The 14,305-nt window shown below is 35.1% G+C and overlaps 1 protein-coding gene across 8 annotated transcripts in view; it reads right to left on the bottom strand.

Moving 5' to 3' along the window:
- The window catches only part of DNM3 (dynamin 3), a 689,813-nt gene that overhangs the window by 490,067 nt on the left and 185,441 nt on the right, over positions 1–14,305 (bottom strand). For all 8 annotated transcript variants that reach the window (XM_027868462.1, XM_027868461.1, XM_027868465.1 and 5 more), the window contains exons 5-6: positions 973–1,071; positions 279–439 (exon numbers count right to left, since the gene is read on the bottom strand). In XM_027868462.1, coding sequence (XP_027724263.1) covers positions 279–439; positions 973–1,071 — 260 coding nt within the window. The remainder of the gene's footprint in view (positions 1–278; positions 440–972; positions 1,072–14,305) is intronic.

Here is a 14,305-nt window from a genome sequence, read left to right as displayed (position 1 = left end):
AGTACTGTGCTATAAATAATAAACAAATAGGACAATTTCAGAGAAATCTGGGAAGACTTTATGAACCAATTCAGAATGAAGTAAGTAGGACCTGGAGAACAATTTACATAACAACAAATTCTAAAGGAAAATTTTTTTGAAGTATTTAAGAATTCTGATCAACTACAATGACCCATCACAATTTCTGGGGAACGATAAAAATAATATTTACTTTTAAAATTTCAGCATATAACTTCTCTACATATTTGCATATTAAAAACAAATATCTTGATAGTCACCTGATTTAGGACTTTTTGAAGATGTGGAGTTCCCATTCGGTCAGCAATGTGTCTGTAGCCTGGGTGGGAAAGAAAAAATTTTCTTTCTGCCAGCAGAGCTGCCTTAATGTCCTTCTTTCCATCAATGTCCTTTTGGCTTCTATTTACCACACCCACATAACCTAAAACAAGCAACAAAATTCAACTTTCAGGGTCTAGGATTTACTTAAGCATATCTGACTTGGATAATGTTACTTTTGGGGGAAGGAGGGGTAATATCACATGAGTAGATCTTTTACTTCAAAGAACTATGAATTTCAAATTGATTCCTAGACTATTAAGTCTTTCTGAAGTTCTGTGATACAACTATGTCCATTTAGCAGTTAAGTAAATTAGAAAAAAATCAGTTAAATGACTTTATTATCATGAATCTGTACTGAATTCATACACCCTCCATTCAATCCTCTTCTCTGTTTTTTTCTTTCCTGTTCTCTGTTTGGAAATTTAAAGGAATACTTCTCCGTCTGCATCATTTTCAATACGTCATTTGGATATATTGTTCGACTGTGATGAAGACCAGACCCCATAAACGACCAAGATAATTCTTAACTTTTTCAACTGAAGAGACTGCATTAAAATCAGTACTACCAATAGCTGCTCAAACCCTTTCTATTCCTTGTATTGTCAGGTGACGATTGGGACACCATGGTATTACCCCTTCGAAGAGGAAGCAATTTGTTCTCTAGAACATCCCTTGCATCAGTTCCTTCATCCATAAGATCTAGTTTGGTGATGACTCCAATAGTTCTCAGACCTGCATGATAAACAAACAACAACAATAACAAACCTAGGTTATAGGGGGACAATCATATCATACAGGAATCTCTCTCTTTAAGCAAGCTTTGGTAAGCCAGACCTTCTAGCAGCAAGTTGAGCACGTGCTTCTTCCCACATTCCAGCATGCAGGCCTTCACTTACTCCTGGTTCTGCTTGTATAATTTTGGCTCTTCTTTTTTTGTCACTCTATCTTTAAGTTCCTCACTTTCATTCTTTCCTCTTTATATTACTATCAACTTACAGCCTAATAAGAAAACTTTGAATTCACATGTCAATATTATTTTCCTCACTGGAAAAAAAAGGAAAACAAATTCTGTATTATCAAAATACTTTTTCTTTTACTCATATCAATGTGTGCCCACATCAGTTTTAGAATGAAAATTCTATAAGGGGAAGTGTTGTGTTTTTATATTTCTTCCTGAGGTATATCAATTATTAAAATAGTAAATATAAATATACCATCATTAGACTGAATGAAAAATGATCTATCATTAAAAAATAGATTGTACTTTTCACTTCGCATCATAAAAGAGACTTGTATCATATATTTTTGACATTTTGTTTTTTTTTTTCATTATATGGAATGTTTTGCCATTTCCAAAGCTCCAGGGTACAAGTTCCTCAGAATTTGCCCTATATGTATTAACTCAATTAAATAAAGATTTATTAAGTGCCTATCAGTTATAAGGCATTATTAACAAAAGGAAACAGGAACTTACATTCTAACTGAAGGATACAACATGTACATAGATGAGAAGGCAATTTGAAAAGAGAGGGAGGACTGACAATTTAGTGGGAAGAGGGAGAGATCAAGAAGTGGTATCTGAACTACAAATTGAAGGTTCCAGCTGCGGAATTTGCCACACACTCCCTGTCTCCTTACCCAGTATAACTAACACACACTTTCAACTTTGCTTCCCACTGCCTCTTTCTCCTTTTCCCCTCCTGGCTAGACACTGACCTCCCTACACTAGACTTATTCCACCTTCTAAATGGTGGTGGCCCAATCATCTCCATGCTCTAGTATCCTTTGAGCCAGACACCCCAATTCACTTTAAGAACTCCTAGGCCGGACTCTAGTCACACAAACAAGATGGAGGGCTAGATGTTTTTTCTGAGCCCCATAACCTCTCAAACTTCTCCAAAACCGAAATCATGCACCAAAGATAAAGCAACTTCAGCTGTCTCTGCATCTAGGACATTCAAGAGTCAAAAAGAAGGGAAGGTAAAACAAACAAAAAAAAACCCATGAGCTCCCTGACCCCAAGCTCATTCAACACTCCTCCCTAACTTCCCATGCTATAGGCAGCAAGGTTACACTAAAAGTTCTAAGGATCTGACACAGGCTTACACCAAAACTCACCCCCACAGTCCAGTTTCCCTTCGCTCTTTACAGTATCATGGAGATCCCAGCACCAGGCTGTAGAAGTTTGGCTGGTCAGCAAAAAATAGCCAGTGGCCCCAACCATATAACACCAGCCCTGCAGAACTCTGAACTGCCAGTGCCAGGGCAGACAACCCTGTAGTACCAGTGCTGAAATCTGAACTGTTGACCTCAGCCAGATAACTAAGGAACAGAGGGAGTGGGGCTGTACACCAGGACAGGACACCCTGTGGGGTAAGGGGAGGAAAAGAAGGGAAGTTCAGCACTCCAATAAGGCTGAGGGGGAAAAGCATCTAGGTGGGGTCATTTTTGACCAGCCAAAAGTCAATCAGGGCAGAGACTTAGGCTGGTGAACAATGTTACGAAGCATTAGAGGAGGCTGAGACACTTTGAGATGCCACCCCCAAGGAAATCATCAGGAGAGGAGACAAGGGTCAGAAAGGAAATAGGGGAAAATCAAGAAAAAAGGGGGAAAAGACTGAAATTACCAAAGATCTCAGGAAGAAGAAAACTTAAAAACCTCAAACATAAGCAGAAAAGTCAACAGGGAAAATATTAACAGAAGGAAATATGACCTCCAAATCTAATAAATTAGTTCAGGCATCTATGAATAAACAATGCAAAACAAAGTAAAATGACCCAACATTTCATGAGATGGAAGACCCTGTAGAATGTAAGGAGAATAAGAACCACAACACACTTTTCCTGAGTATTTCAAAAGAGAAAAGAGAATTTTAAGAGAAGAATTTATGGCCTGCACAGCAAAAAAAAAGTAAAGAATAAAGAATTGGAATCTGCAATGTCAGGTCTCACCAAAAAATTAAAGAGAAAACAATATACTGGGAATGCAAACACATAGATGAGAAATACAGTCTAGAAGAAAAAAACAGCAACATTGAAAGAACTTATGTTCACTATGCAAGCAAAACATACTGATCTCAGGAGGACGGGATTTATAGAGACAATCAAAAGATCATAGGTCTCCCAGAAGAACATGATAGGTCAAAAATCTTTAACATAATGAAGTAAATAGTAGATGAGAACAGCCTGAAACTTCTGAATATAGAAAATGAAATAAAACCAATTGAAAGAATTCACAGATCACCTGCAAGAGAAAAAAAAAAAAAGCAAAGCTGAAAACTCCAAGACACATAGTTGTTAAATTTAACAATTCAATTCAGAAACTATTCTTCAAGTGATCAGGGAAAAGACCTCTAAATACAAAAGAAAGTAAATTTGAATAATGTTAGACTATTCTTCAAAATTATAACATTATCATAATCACAATATCAAAAACGTAAGAGGGCAAAGAGCAATGGAACTGAGAATTCAGCACAGAGTGACCTGCCTTAAAAATCTGAGTTTAACCATGCATGAAAACAGATGTTCAATAATAGAGGCATTTGAAACATTTTTAGGGAAAAAAAATCCCAAACTGAAAATATTATTTATATCTTGAACACCCCAAAAAACAGATATGCAGGAGGAATGAATAAAAATGCAGCAGACAACGACAGCCACAGCAACAGAGTGACAGTACAGAAACCAGTAAAAGACTTCTTTCTAATGTACACAAGCAGAGTTGAAGGTAAAAGTCTGGTGGAGGGAAAAGTGAGCATGGAGCACAGAACCTAGTGATACTCTGACTACCAGTTAATCGATGTGTGTGTTATTGTTATTGTTGTTGTTGTTTTGAGGAAACACGTTACAACATGGGAGCATACATAAAAGGAGTTAAGGGAACTACAGGGGGATAGAGAAGAATGTGTAATGTTATTGGGTCCAATCAAGGTTTAGCAGTAACAGGAAGGTTACCCCTGTGGTCTCAGAAAAGAAGAGCCTGCAGGAAAATGGATGAGGAGGAAGTGGAAAGGATTAAAAATGGGGAGTGAAGTAAAGAGGCTTTATTGTGGTGGTGGGAGGGGGTTTCATTGATGAATGCTCCTATGGGTGAAGAGAGATAGTCTGTCAAGTGTGATGGGGACCTTGTAATGGATGTGGCCTTTGGGATTTGGTACTTGAAAAGTCTACGTTCCCTACAATGGGAGTTGGGGAGTTTGAACTCCTGGCAGCAACTGTCACCTAGGATAGTGGGAGAGTATAGACCCACAGAGGAGATTTGGAGGCACATGGGCAAAAAAAAAAAAAAAAAGATAGCCAGAGAAGTATATAGATCAGTGATGGGTTGCATAATAAAAGATATGGTTGGGGAGGCCCTACCACCAGTTGTGTCCTCTCTGACACTGGCTGACATTGGCATTGTCCTGGGAGTGAAGTGAAATGGAAAGAGGGAATCTATGGAGCAAGCTCTAGAAGGCAGCAGCAAAAAAACTATCTAGAGGGGAGAGCCTGGAATGGATAAGCTTTGATTACATGAGGAAAGCAGAAAAAAAAGAGACTGGAAAATTTTAAGAGTCATGAATCAGAGAATGAGGGTCTGAAGTAAACAGAAAGCAAGGATAAATAAGGAAGAGAATACAAGAAATCCTTTTTTGGCAAAGGGCGCCAAAAATGAAGTTTTAAAAACTAAAGAAGAGAGAATCTAATTGACTAACTGAGAAGAAAAATGGGGTGAAGAGTTATAAAACTAGATAAAAGTAGAAAAGAAGAACAAGCAAAACCTAAATGGCAAAGGGGTAATAAATGAGAGTAAGGGATCAGACATAAGGAGAAGAGAATCAGTGGGAAAAGGTCCACCTTAAAAAAGACTAAAGCAAACTGAAGGATCATAGTACTGTGCTTTCAACAGAAGAGGAGAAAAAAGTATAACTTGAAAAAAACCCCAGTATTACAGACAAATAGAGGAAAATGTAAACCTAAATCTCATAAAACTAAATATGAATGTATTAAATAATCCAATAAAATGAGAGTGACAGACTGAATAAAAAAAATCCCTACAATCTGTTACTTACAAAAAACATACACCCCCCAAAAATACACAAAATAAAACTGAGATAATAGGGTGGAAATAACCATTCATCAAGTGAATGCTGAAAAAAAAAAGCAAAAGCAGGATTGGCAATCATGCTATCAAACAAAGCAAAAACAACCATTTAAAAATTAAAAAGAGATGAACTATTATGCAGAAAGGAACGATAAACAAAAAAACCCAGTATCAGTAATAAATTTAAACATTACAAATACCTTAGCATTTGAATTCATAAAGGAAAAATTATCTGAACTACAAGAAGATGTAGAGAGCAATACAATAATGACAGGTGATTTCAATATCACTCTATCAGTTTGGGATAAATCTAACAGAAAGATAAATAAAAGGGAGAATATGGAATTAACAACTTACTGGAGAAAGTTAAAAGATTTGTGGCATTTTCTAAATAGAACAGCAAAAGAATATACCTATTTCTTAGTATCACATGGAACTTTTACAACATTGACTATATACCAAAGCAGAGTGATATTGCAAACAAGTGTAAAAAGGCTGAAATAGTTAATACATCTTTTGCAGATCAGACCCAAATGTAGAGTTAACAATAAAATCCTAAATAATGAGTGGGTCAAAAAACAAATCATAGAAACAATTAATAATTATGTAAAAATTATGTAATACTTTTGTAATTATTTGTAATTTTATAATTATTTGTAAAATAATAATGTAAAAAAATTATAATGAAACACCATTCCAAAATTTGTGGGAGCCAGCTAAAATAGTTCTGGGGAGGTGGGGGTGGGAATCATATTCTTACAAACATACATTAACAAAATAGAAGAAGAGAGGTCTTATAAACTAATATAATTTTTAAAAAATTCAGAAAGCTGACACATAAACAAAAATAAAATAAGCACAAAATGGGAGATATTAAAAATAAGAGAAGTAACAGATAATGTGGGAACAAAAAAACACAGAAATGATAAAAAACTAAAAGCTGGTTCTTTGAAAAGACTAATAAAATTTTAAAACCCTTAGCTAATCTGATTAAAAAGTAGAGAACAATCAAATCAATATAATAATAAATGAGCAAAGTGAAATCCCAGCAAAATCAGCAGAAATAAAAGAATAATCAGAAAATATTATTCATGGTTACATGCTTTAAAAAAGAACCCAAAAGAAATAGAGGAATATCTTCAAAAATATAAAATATCTAAACTCTCAGAAGGCCAAATAGAGATCTTAATCCAATTTAAGAAAAGGAAATAGATCCAACTGTAAAGGAACTAACAAAGGAAAAAAATTCTTGATCCTCATGGATTAATGAGACTGGAGAATGCTATCAAACTTTTAAAGAACAGTTAGTACCCATACTTCACAAATTATTCTAAAAAATTGAGAAAGAAAGCACCCTACCAGAATTCTTTTATGAGACAAATAAACCTAAACTAGGCAAAAATAAAACACAGAAATAAAACTATAGGACAATATCATTAATGAAATTTTACTCAAAATTTTTAAACAAAATCCTGACAGACTATAACAATTTATCTGAGAAATCCTTCATTATGGTCAACTGAGATTTATACCAGGGATGCAAAGATAGTTTAACATTATGAAAACAATAAGAAATTATTCATATTGAAAACCAAAACACTCAAAACCACATGATCATCTCAACAGATAAAAAAAGTCTTTGACAAACAATATTTTGCTATGTTAAAGACCTACAAAGTGTAGACATAGAGGGATCTTTTAATATCATAAAATGTTTCTATCTAAAACCAAAAGCAAGCACCACATACAGTGGATATATACCAGAACCTTTTCCGATAAATACAGGAGTGAAGCAAAGGATGTTCACTTTCCCCACTATTATTTGATATAGTTCTGTAAATGCTAACAGCAGCAATAAGACGAGAAAGAAATTAAATGCATAAATGTCCCTAGTCACTGATGATATGTTAGTTTACTTGAAAATTCCTAAGGAATGAGCAAAGATACTAATTGAGACAATTAATTGTTTCAGCAAAGTTGGAGACTACAAATAAATCCTCAAAAAAACCCAAATAAATCCTAAAAATCAATAAAACTTCTGTATAATAATAATACACAAGAAGCAATAATAAAAAAGGAAATCCCTTTCCATATAACTAAAAATGCATAAAATATCTGTGAAAATGACCTACCAAAACACGCAAAGGACTTGTATAGATTTAATTACAAAGTGACCCTTAAAGAAAAAACTTAAATAGATGGAAGAATATTCAGTGCTTATGATGAGGCCATGCCAATATAATAAAAATGACAATACTACAAAAATTAATTTACACTTTTAATGCTCTACCAATAGAATTACCAAGGGGATAGCTCATGAAACTTGATGAAATAATAATAAATTTCATTTGAAAAAACAAAAAATCTACAATAGCATGGGAAATGATGAAAAGAAGTGAGGATGAAGGCAGAATATCACTTCCAGATTTGAGATTATATTATAAAGCAATAGTCATCAAAACATCTGGTATTAGTTAAAAAATAAAGGGATAGATTAATGGAACAAACTAGACAAGGAAGAATTAGAAAAATAGTACTCAATAACCTAGTATTTGATAAAGTAGAAAACATAAATTACTTAGTAAGAACTCCTTATTTGATTAAAAAAATCTTCTGGGAAAACTGAAAATAAGTCCGACAGAAATTGGGCTGATATCAATACCTTATGCTATAATGCAAAATACATTCTAAATGAATATATGACCTTAATATTAAAGATCACACTATATAAAAAAGCTAGAAGAGAAACAGATCATATACCTCTAACAGCTAAGGGTAGGAAATATATCCTTAACCAAACAAGAGAGAGGAAATTACAGAAGATAAAAAAAGATAACTCTGATTACTTGAAACTGAAACGTTTGTGCACAGACAAAATTAGTGCACCTAGGATAAGAAAGGAAGTGGTCAAATGGTGGAAAAATCTGTATCAAATTTCTCAGATAAGGGTTTGGTATCCAAGATACATAAATAAATGTATGTATATCTTATAATCATTCTCCAACAGATAAGTGACCAAAGGATATAAACAAAAATTTCTCAAAAGAGGAAATGCAATGCACTCACAGCCCAACTATCAATAATAAGAGAAATGCAAATCAACAAAGCCCTGAGGTTTCATCTCACACCCTATAAATTGGCCAAAAATGACCCACAAAACAGCAATAGTCAATGTTAGAAGGGCTGCAGAATGATAAGAAAACTAATATAATGTTGGTGGTATGAAATGGTACAACCATTTTGGAAAGTAATTTGTGATTATATAAATAAAGAGAGTAAAATGCCCATACTTTTTGATCCAGAGACACCATTAATGGGCATATAGCCCAAGGAAGCCACTGATAAGAACGAAATATCCCCATACACTACAAAATATTTATAGCAGCACTTTTTGTGATAGCTAAGGATTGGAAACAAAGTTGATATCCATAAACTGGGAAATGGCTAAACAAATTATGGTACATGAATGTAATGGAATATTATTACTATGTTATGAGATAATGTGTGTGATGAATACAGAAAAACATGGAAAGATCTATATGAACTCATATAGAGTGATATAAGCAAAGCTAAGAAAACAACATACATAGTGACAACAGTGTTGTAAAAGGAAAGAACAACCACTCACCCAAAAATCAAAAGTAAATGTAATAAAATTATAAAGGTTAAATGGGAGTTGAATGAAGAGATCTGAGAGGACATCCCCAACCCAACACTTCATGGAGGTAGGAGGTCCATAGGAGTTACATATTGCACATGTTTTCAGACTTTTTCAATGTATTGGTAGGTTATGTTGATTTTTTTTTCCTCTCTAAATACACTATTTTTTATATTGAATGGTTCTTTAGGAGGAGAGGGAGGAATACTTGGGATAACTATGATGATGTAAGACACGAAAGACATCAATAAAAATTTATTTAAAAAAAAATAAAGAAAACCTAGTAGTTGGAAGCAGTGTCTGTGTAAAGCAGATACCTGACTGCATGCCAAAAGACCCAAGCAACAGTCCTACCTCTCCAATTTGATAGCAGGATGGCTTAGGCAAGTCACTTATATCTCTGAACATCAGAGTTTTATATAAGAAATTAAAATGGTATCCTGGTATGTGATCATAGAATCATAGATTTAGAACTGTAAGGGAACTTAGATGTCCCCTGATCCACCCCAAAGAGGCAAGGAACTTACCCCAGGTCACACCAATGGGAAGTAGCATTGATGGAATTCGAACCCTGACCCTATGGCACTCAGACCAGCATGTTTTCCACTACACCAAACCATCTTGATTGTAAAGTTCAAATAAAGTAGAGAATTTTAACAACTATAAATTAAAAAAAAAAAAGAACTCCTACTTGCTTTCTTATCTATGCTGCTCTGGAAACCTTAGGACCTCCAGACCTTTTCATCCACCCTTCAGGTGAGGTGAATTCTCCTGTATGTTTTGTCTTGCAAATCAACTCTGAAACTCACACCTCCTGGCACCTGGGCTCCTCCTCCTTCCTTCCTATTGGAGAGGATGAAAGGGGGATTCTGGAGGTTTCCTCCCACATCTTCCACCATTTAAGAAGGATACCCAGGGAATTCACTTCATCATTTCCTACCCAACTGCTCTTCTGGAATTCATGATGTCCAGGGACTTATCATTCTGCAGGATGAAATCAACTCTGTAACTCATGCCTCCTCAGATCACTTCCCTCCCAGGCTGCAGAACTTCATCGTGCCTCCTGTGGCTGCCCTGCCCCAACCGTTTTTTGACTTCTTTTGATGTGTCATCTTCCTCCATTAGATTATGAGCTCTTTTAAGGCAGAAATTATTTTATGCCTTTCTTTGTATGCTTAGCACAGTGCCTGGCACACAGGCACTTAATACATGTTTACTGACTCCAACTCCCAATTAGAGTTTGACTCCTTTAAAGCAAGCACTGTGTTTTTTTCCACGTGTATCCACAGCCCTTAGTACTGTGTTTGTCACAAATAAAGCACTGAATAAATGCTCATTCATTGTTCATTCTAAGATGTGGAGAGAGTGCATTCCAGGCACCAAGAATTAACAACTTGTTAGGAATGAACAGCAGAGGGTCCTATATTTGGTATTATAGTAAGAGAGACACACATAAAAAGGGGGGAGGGAAATCTGTTTGGCTGAAGTGGTAGAGCATTTAAATCCTCTCAGGTCCCTCCTTACAGATTAAGGAGTTGCATTAATATGTTCTTAGAGGGTTGTCCTGAATGCCCATCTAGCATGTGATATAGTCATTGAATTGACAGAGTTTTGAGTTGTAGCCATGTAGCATGCACTTATCTGGGAACTCAAAACCTGCCAATGCAAGTGCAAATTAGGAGAGGGCAAGAGAAAAAGTTCCACACCACATGCAGATAATAGGGAAGATACTGAGTTTTTGTGTATGTGAGCAACCTTATTTTCTTTAGTCTTACTGATAAATTTTCTTGGGTTAGGAGTACATGAACTACAACTAATTTTAATATATGGTTCATAGAAGCATCAGACAGTAGTATAAATTTCTCAAAAGGATAACTTTTGTATTATTCAAACATAAGACAAGCAGGCAACAGGAATATTTGGATATCGATATAAAGACTCATTTGGGTTATTCACAGGGCTTGTGTCATCTATGGTTATCTTCTTCCCTGACTTACTTTCCGACCACGTATTTTATTCAAAAGCAAGATAATCTTTCTGCTTGAGAAGAAAGGGAAAAGGCTTGATTAAGTATTCCTTATATTTGGTTGACAAGGAGGAGTTCCTAAGCAAAATAGAAGAAATAATTCATAAAGATAGTGGGAGGGGGAGGGCAGAAGGACTATGTGTAAGGACTAGGTATTAAAAACAGTATAAACAGGGGCAGCTAGGTGGCGCAGTGGATAGAGCACTGGCCCTGAAGTCAGGAGGACTTGAGTTCAAATCCGACCTCAGACCAAACACTTGATACTAGCTGTGTGACCCTGGGCAAGTCACTTAACCCCAATTGCCAAAAACAAAAAAACAAAAACAAAAAAAAGTACAAACAAACTGATGAATAGAAAAATATGACACAGAGGATAAGAATGAACTAAAAGGCATGTTTAGGTGATTACTAGAAGAAATTATAAAATCATTGAAGCTATCTATACAACATATATGAAGCTCTTCCCATAAAGGATAAAACCAGACCTTTTGAAGAAAAAACAGCACCCAATGTTAAAGATCATGACTTTGAAAGAGAAAAGAGGGATGAGAAGTGAATTGCTGGTATAGAAAGAGAAGATTTTTTTTTTGGATTAAGATATCAGAATGATGAGCTCATAAAAAGGGATAGAGTGGATCTCATGAAAACTAGAAAGCATATGTACAGCAGATTTTCAGACTTGATCAAGAGGACTTTAAGCTAAATTGTTAGAGGGAGGAAGGTTGAAATGGCTATATACTATACTTACTATAAAAGTGGATACTATAAAAGAAAATTGATATAATATTAAAAAGATAGGAAGAAAGCTCACTAATTCACAGGACAAAATCATAGAAGAAAGGATCAGGAACAGCATTTCAGGCCAAAGATATCTACATATCAATGCATGGCAACACATAAAATAGACTTATATTCAGTACAATATATGATCTTATAAATATCTCTGAGACTCGGTGGAATGGATTTACAACTAGAATAGTAAAGAAAGAATATATCTCAGTTTAAAAGAAGTTGGTCTAAAGGAAGGGTTGGGAGAGTCAAACTGTATGTCATAAAGATGAGAGAAGAAGCATAGGGAGAGGTATGTAGGTAAGGATAAAATGACAGAAGTAATACACACTGCCGAGCTGAATGGAGAATAAAAAATTACTTCCTACATAGATCACAAAATTCAGAGAACGTTATACTGGAGATGAAGTGCCATAACTATTTCCTAGACATCTGCTAAAAGTTTCAATGAGTTGAAAGCAGAGCAATTTATAAATTCTCGCCTTCCTGACAAATTCATTCCTCTGAAAATAGAGGAAGCACCAAAAGAGAAATGCTACTGTGAACTTAATTCTCACGTTTAAAGGAAGATCTAGTTAGTAAAGTGGGAATGGCGAGCACCTTGGATTAAAGTGACCACGTGTTCTTAGAATTCATAATAAGCAGTACTAGATGGAGATACATGCCCTAGCTAGAAAAACAGGTTTGGGGGGGGAAGGGGGGGGAATGTAATGATTGGTATGAGTTAATGGGAACATAGTTAAATTGGGATAGGAGGCTCTCCAAAATAAAAGTCTGTCGAAAATCATCAGATGAATAAGAAAAAGAAGAAGCATCTAAAAATACCAATATTGTTATACGGGAATCTATTTGATGATCCTGAACATAAAAAGTACACAAACCAAAATGTAAATTGAGATACAAAATATGGATGAATATACAAGAATGGCATGTTAAAATTAGCATCAGAAAGGACAAAGGCCAGGGTTAATTAAGGCTTGCAAAAAATATCTAAAGATAACCCAAAAAGGCATTTTAATGGAATGTTTTCAGTAAAAAAGAATAAAGTAGGGAAAAATTCATTGCTTGCTGCAGATGGTATGACTATGAAAGACAGAAAGTGTGTACTTCTTCTACTTCAATCTTATTAGTCAAAAATACTGACACCTAGTAATATTTGTAAATATTTATCAGGGTAGTAAGGAGAAAATTAAATCAGTCACTAAATACAATTGGAAACAGTCATATCATGTACACTAAAAGTCTTTTAAAATATAGTCATCTCAGATCACTAGAAGATCATTCTCCATTCAATGTCATCATCCTGCAAACTAGGTTGCCATAGCATCTACACCTGTTTCTCCACGTCCTTCTTTAATATGGTTGATAATTGTTTTGGTGATTACCACCCCCTCAGGATGCTTTGCCACATGTGCTTTTGTTGATGTTGGCTACAACCCCTGGTCTCATCTTGTCCACCAGCTGCAATGCTCCTCCCTCCTTTCTGTTGTTGTTGCTGCCTGCACGCCTCTCCCAGCTGGGCAACTTTGATTTCACACTTCCCAGAACCTATCTGATGATATCTGTTTTCTAAAAATTTATTTACTGTTTTTTCATCTGTGTGTAATTGGGATTATTTAAATAACAATTCAATTTCCCAAAGGCAATCCATTCTCTTCTCTTCCTCCTATGAAATTCTGGGCATATTTGTAGTGTCCACCCAAGATACACAACCACATGCATGCATATCCGTGTATGTGATTGTGTGTGTCTGCATGTGTGTGTATGTGTGTGTGTCTGTATGTGTGTCTGTATGAGCCCTATAGGTTTTTGTTCCAAGTGCATATCATTCTGGCCATTCAGAATTCTTTATTCATTTAGTTTTTCCTGTGTGGATAGGTAGACTAAATTCTTTTGAGTGATACTGGATGTCATTTAGGAATCTTGACCATGTCCTGGGATGTCACAATCAGCAAAATCATTTTCAAGCAGAAGAATCTAGCTCACCTCACCATCTATATGAAATTTCTCAGAACAGGACCTCGTACTATAACTTTTCCAGGACAGCAGCAAATATTTTAATGAGCATAGTTTTTATTTCATGCATTATGGGATACTAATAATCAGTGAGTTATCAAACAGGATTATCTCTGTTATATATTTCAAGAAATCTTATAATTTGATAAAATTTTAAGATATCTTTTTCATGGAAGTCACCCTTTTTGGTAGAGAGCCTTTAAGGCAGAATTTTGCTCTACTAAATCAAAATTTTTTTTATAGTCAATAAACAATACATACAGTGCGATCTCATATTCTGTGTCCTGTCAGTTGTGTGACAGCAATGATGTGGTCTATTAAAGAACATTACTTAAGAAACTCTATCAGAGTCCTTTCTAATATCCTCATCCAAGATATGTTCACTGTATGTGTC

Source organism: Vombatus ursinus, unplaced genomic scaffold (genome assembly GCF_900497805.2).
Source record: "Vombatus ursinus unplaced genomic scaffold, bare-nosed wombat genome assembly UNPS02014789.1, whole genome shotgun sequence".
Lineage (NCBI taxonomy): Eukaryota > Metazoa > Chordata > Mammalia > Diprotodontia > Vombatidae > Vombatus > Vombatus ursinus.
The sequence above is the reverse complement of the archived record's forward strand: the minus strand, read 5'-3'. Positions and strand labels throughout refer to the sequence as shown.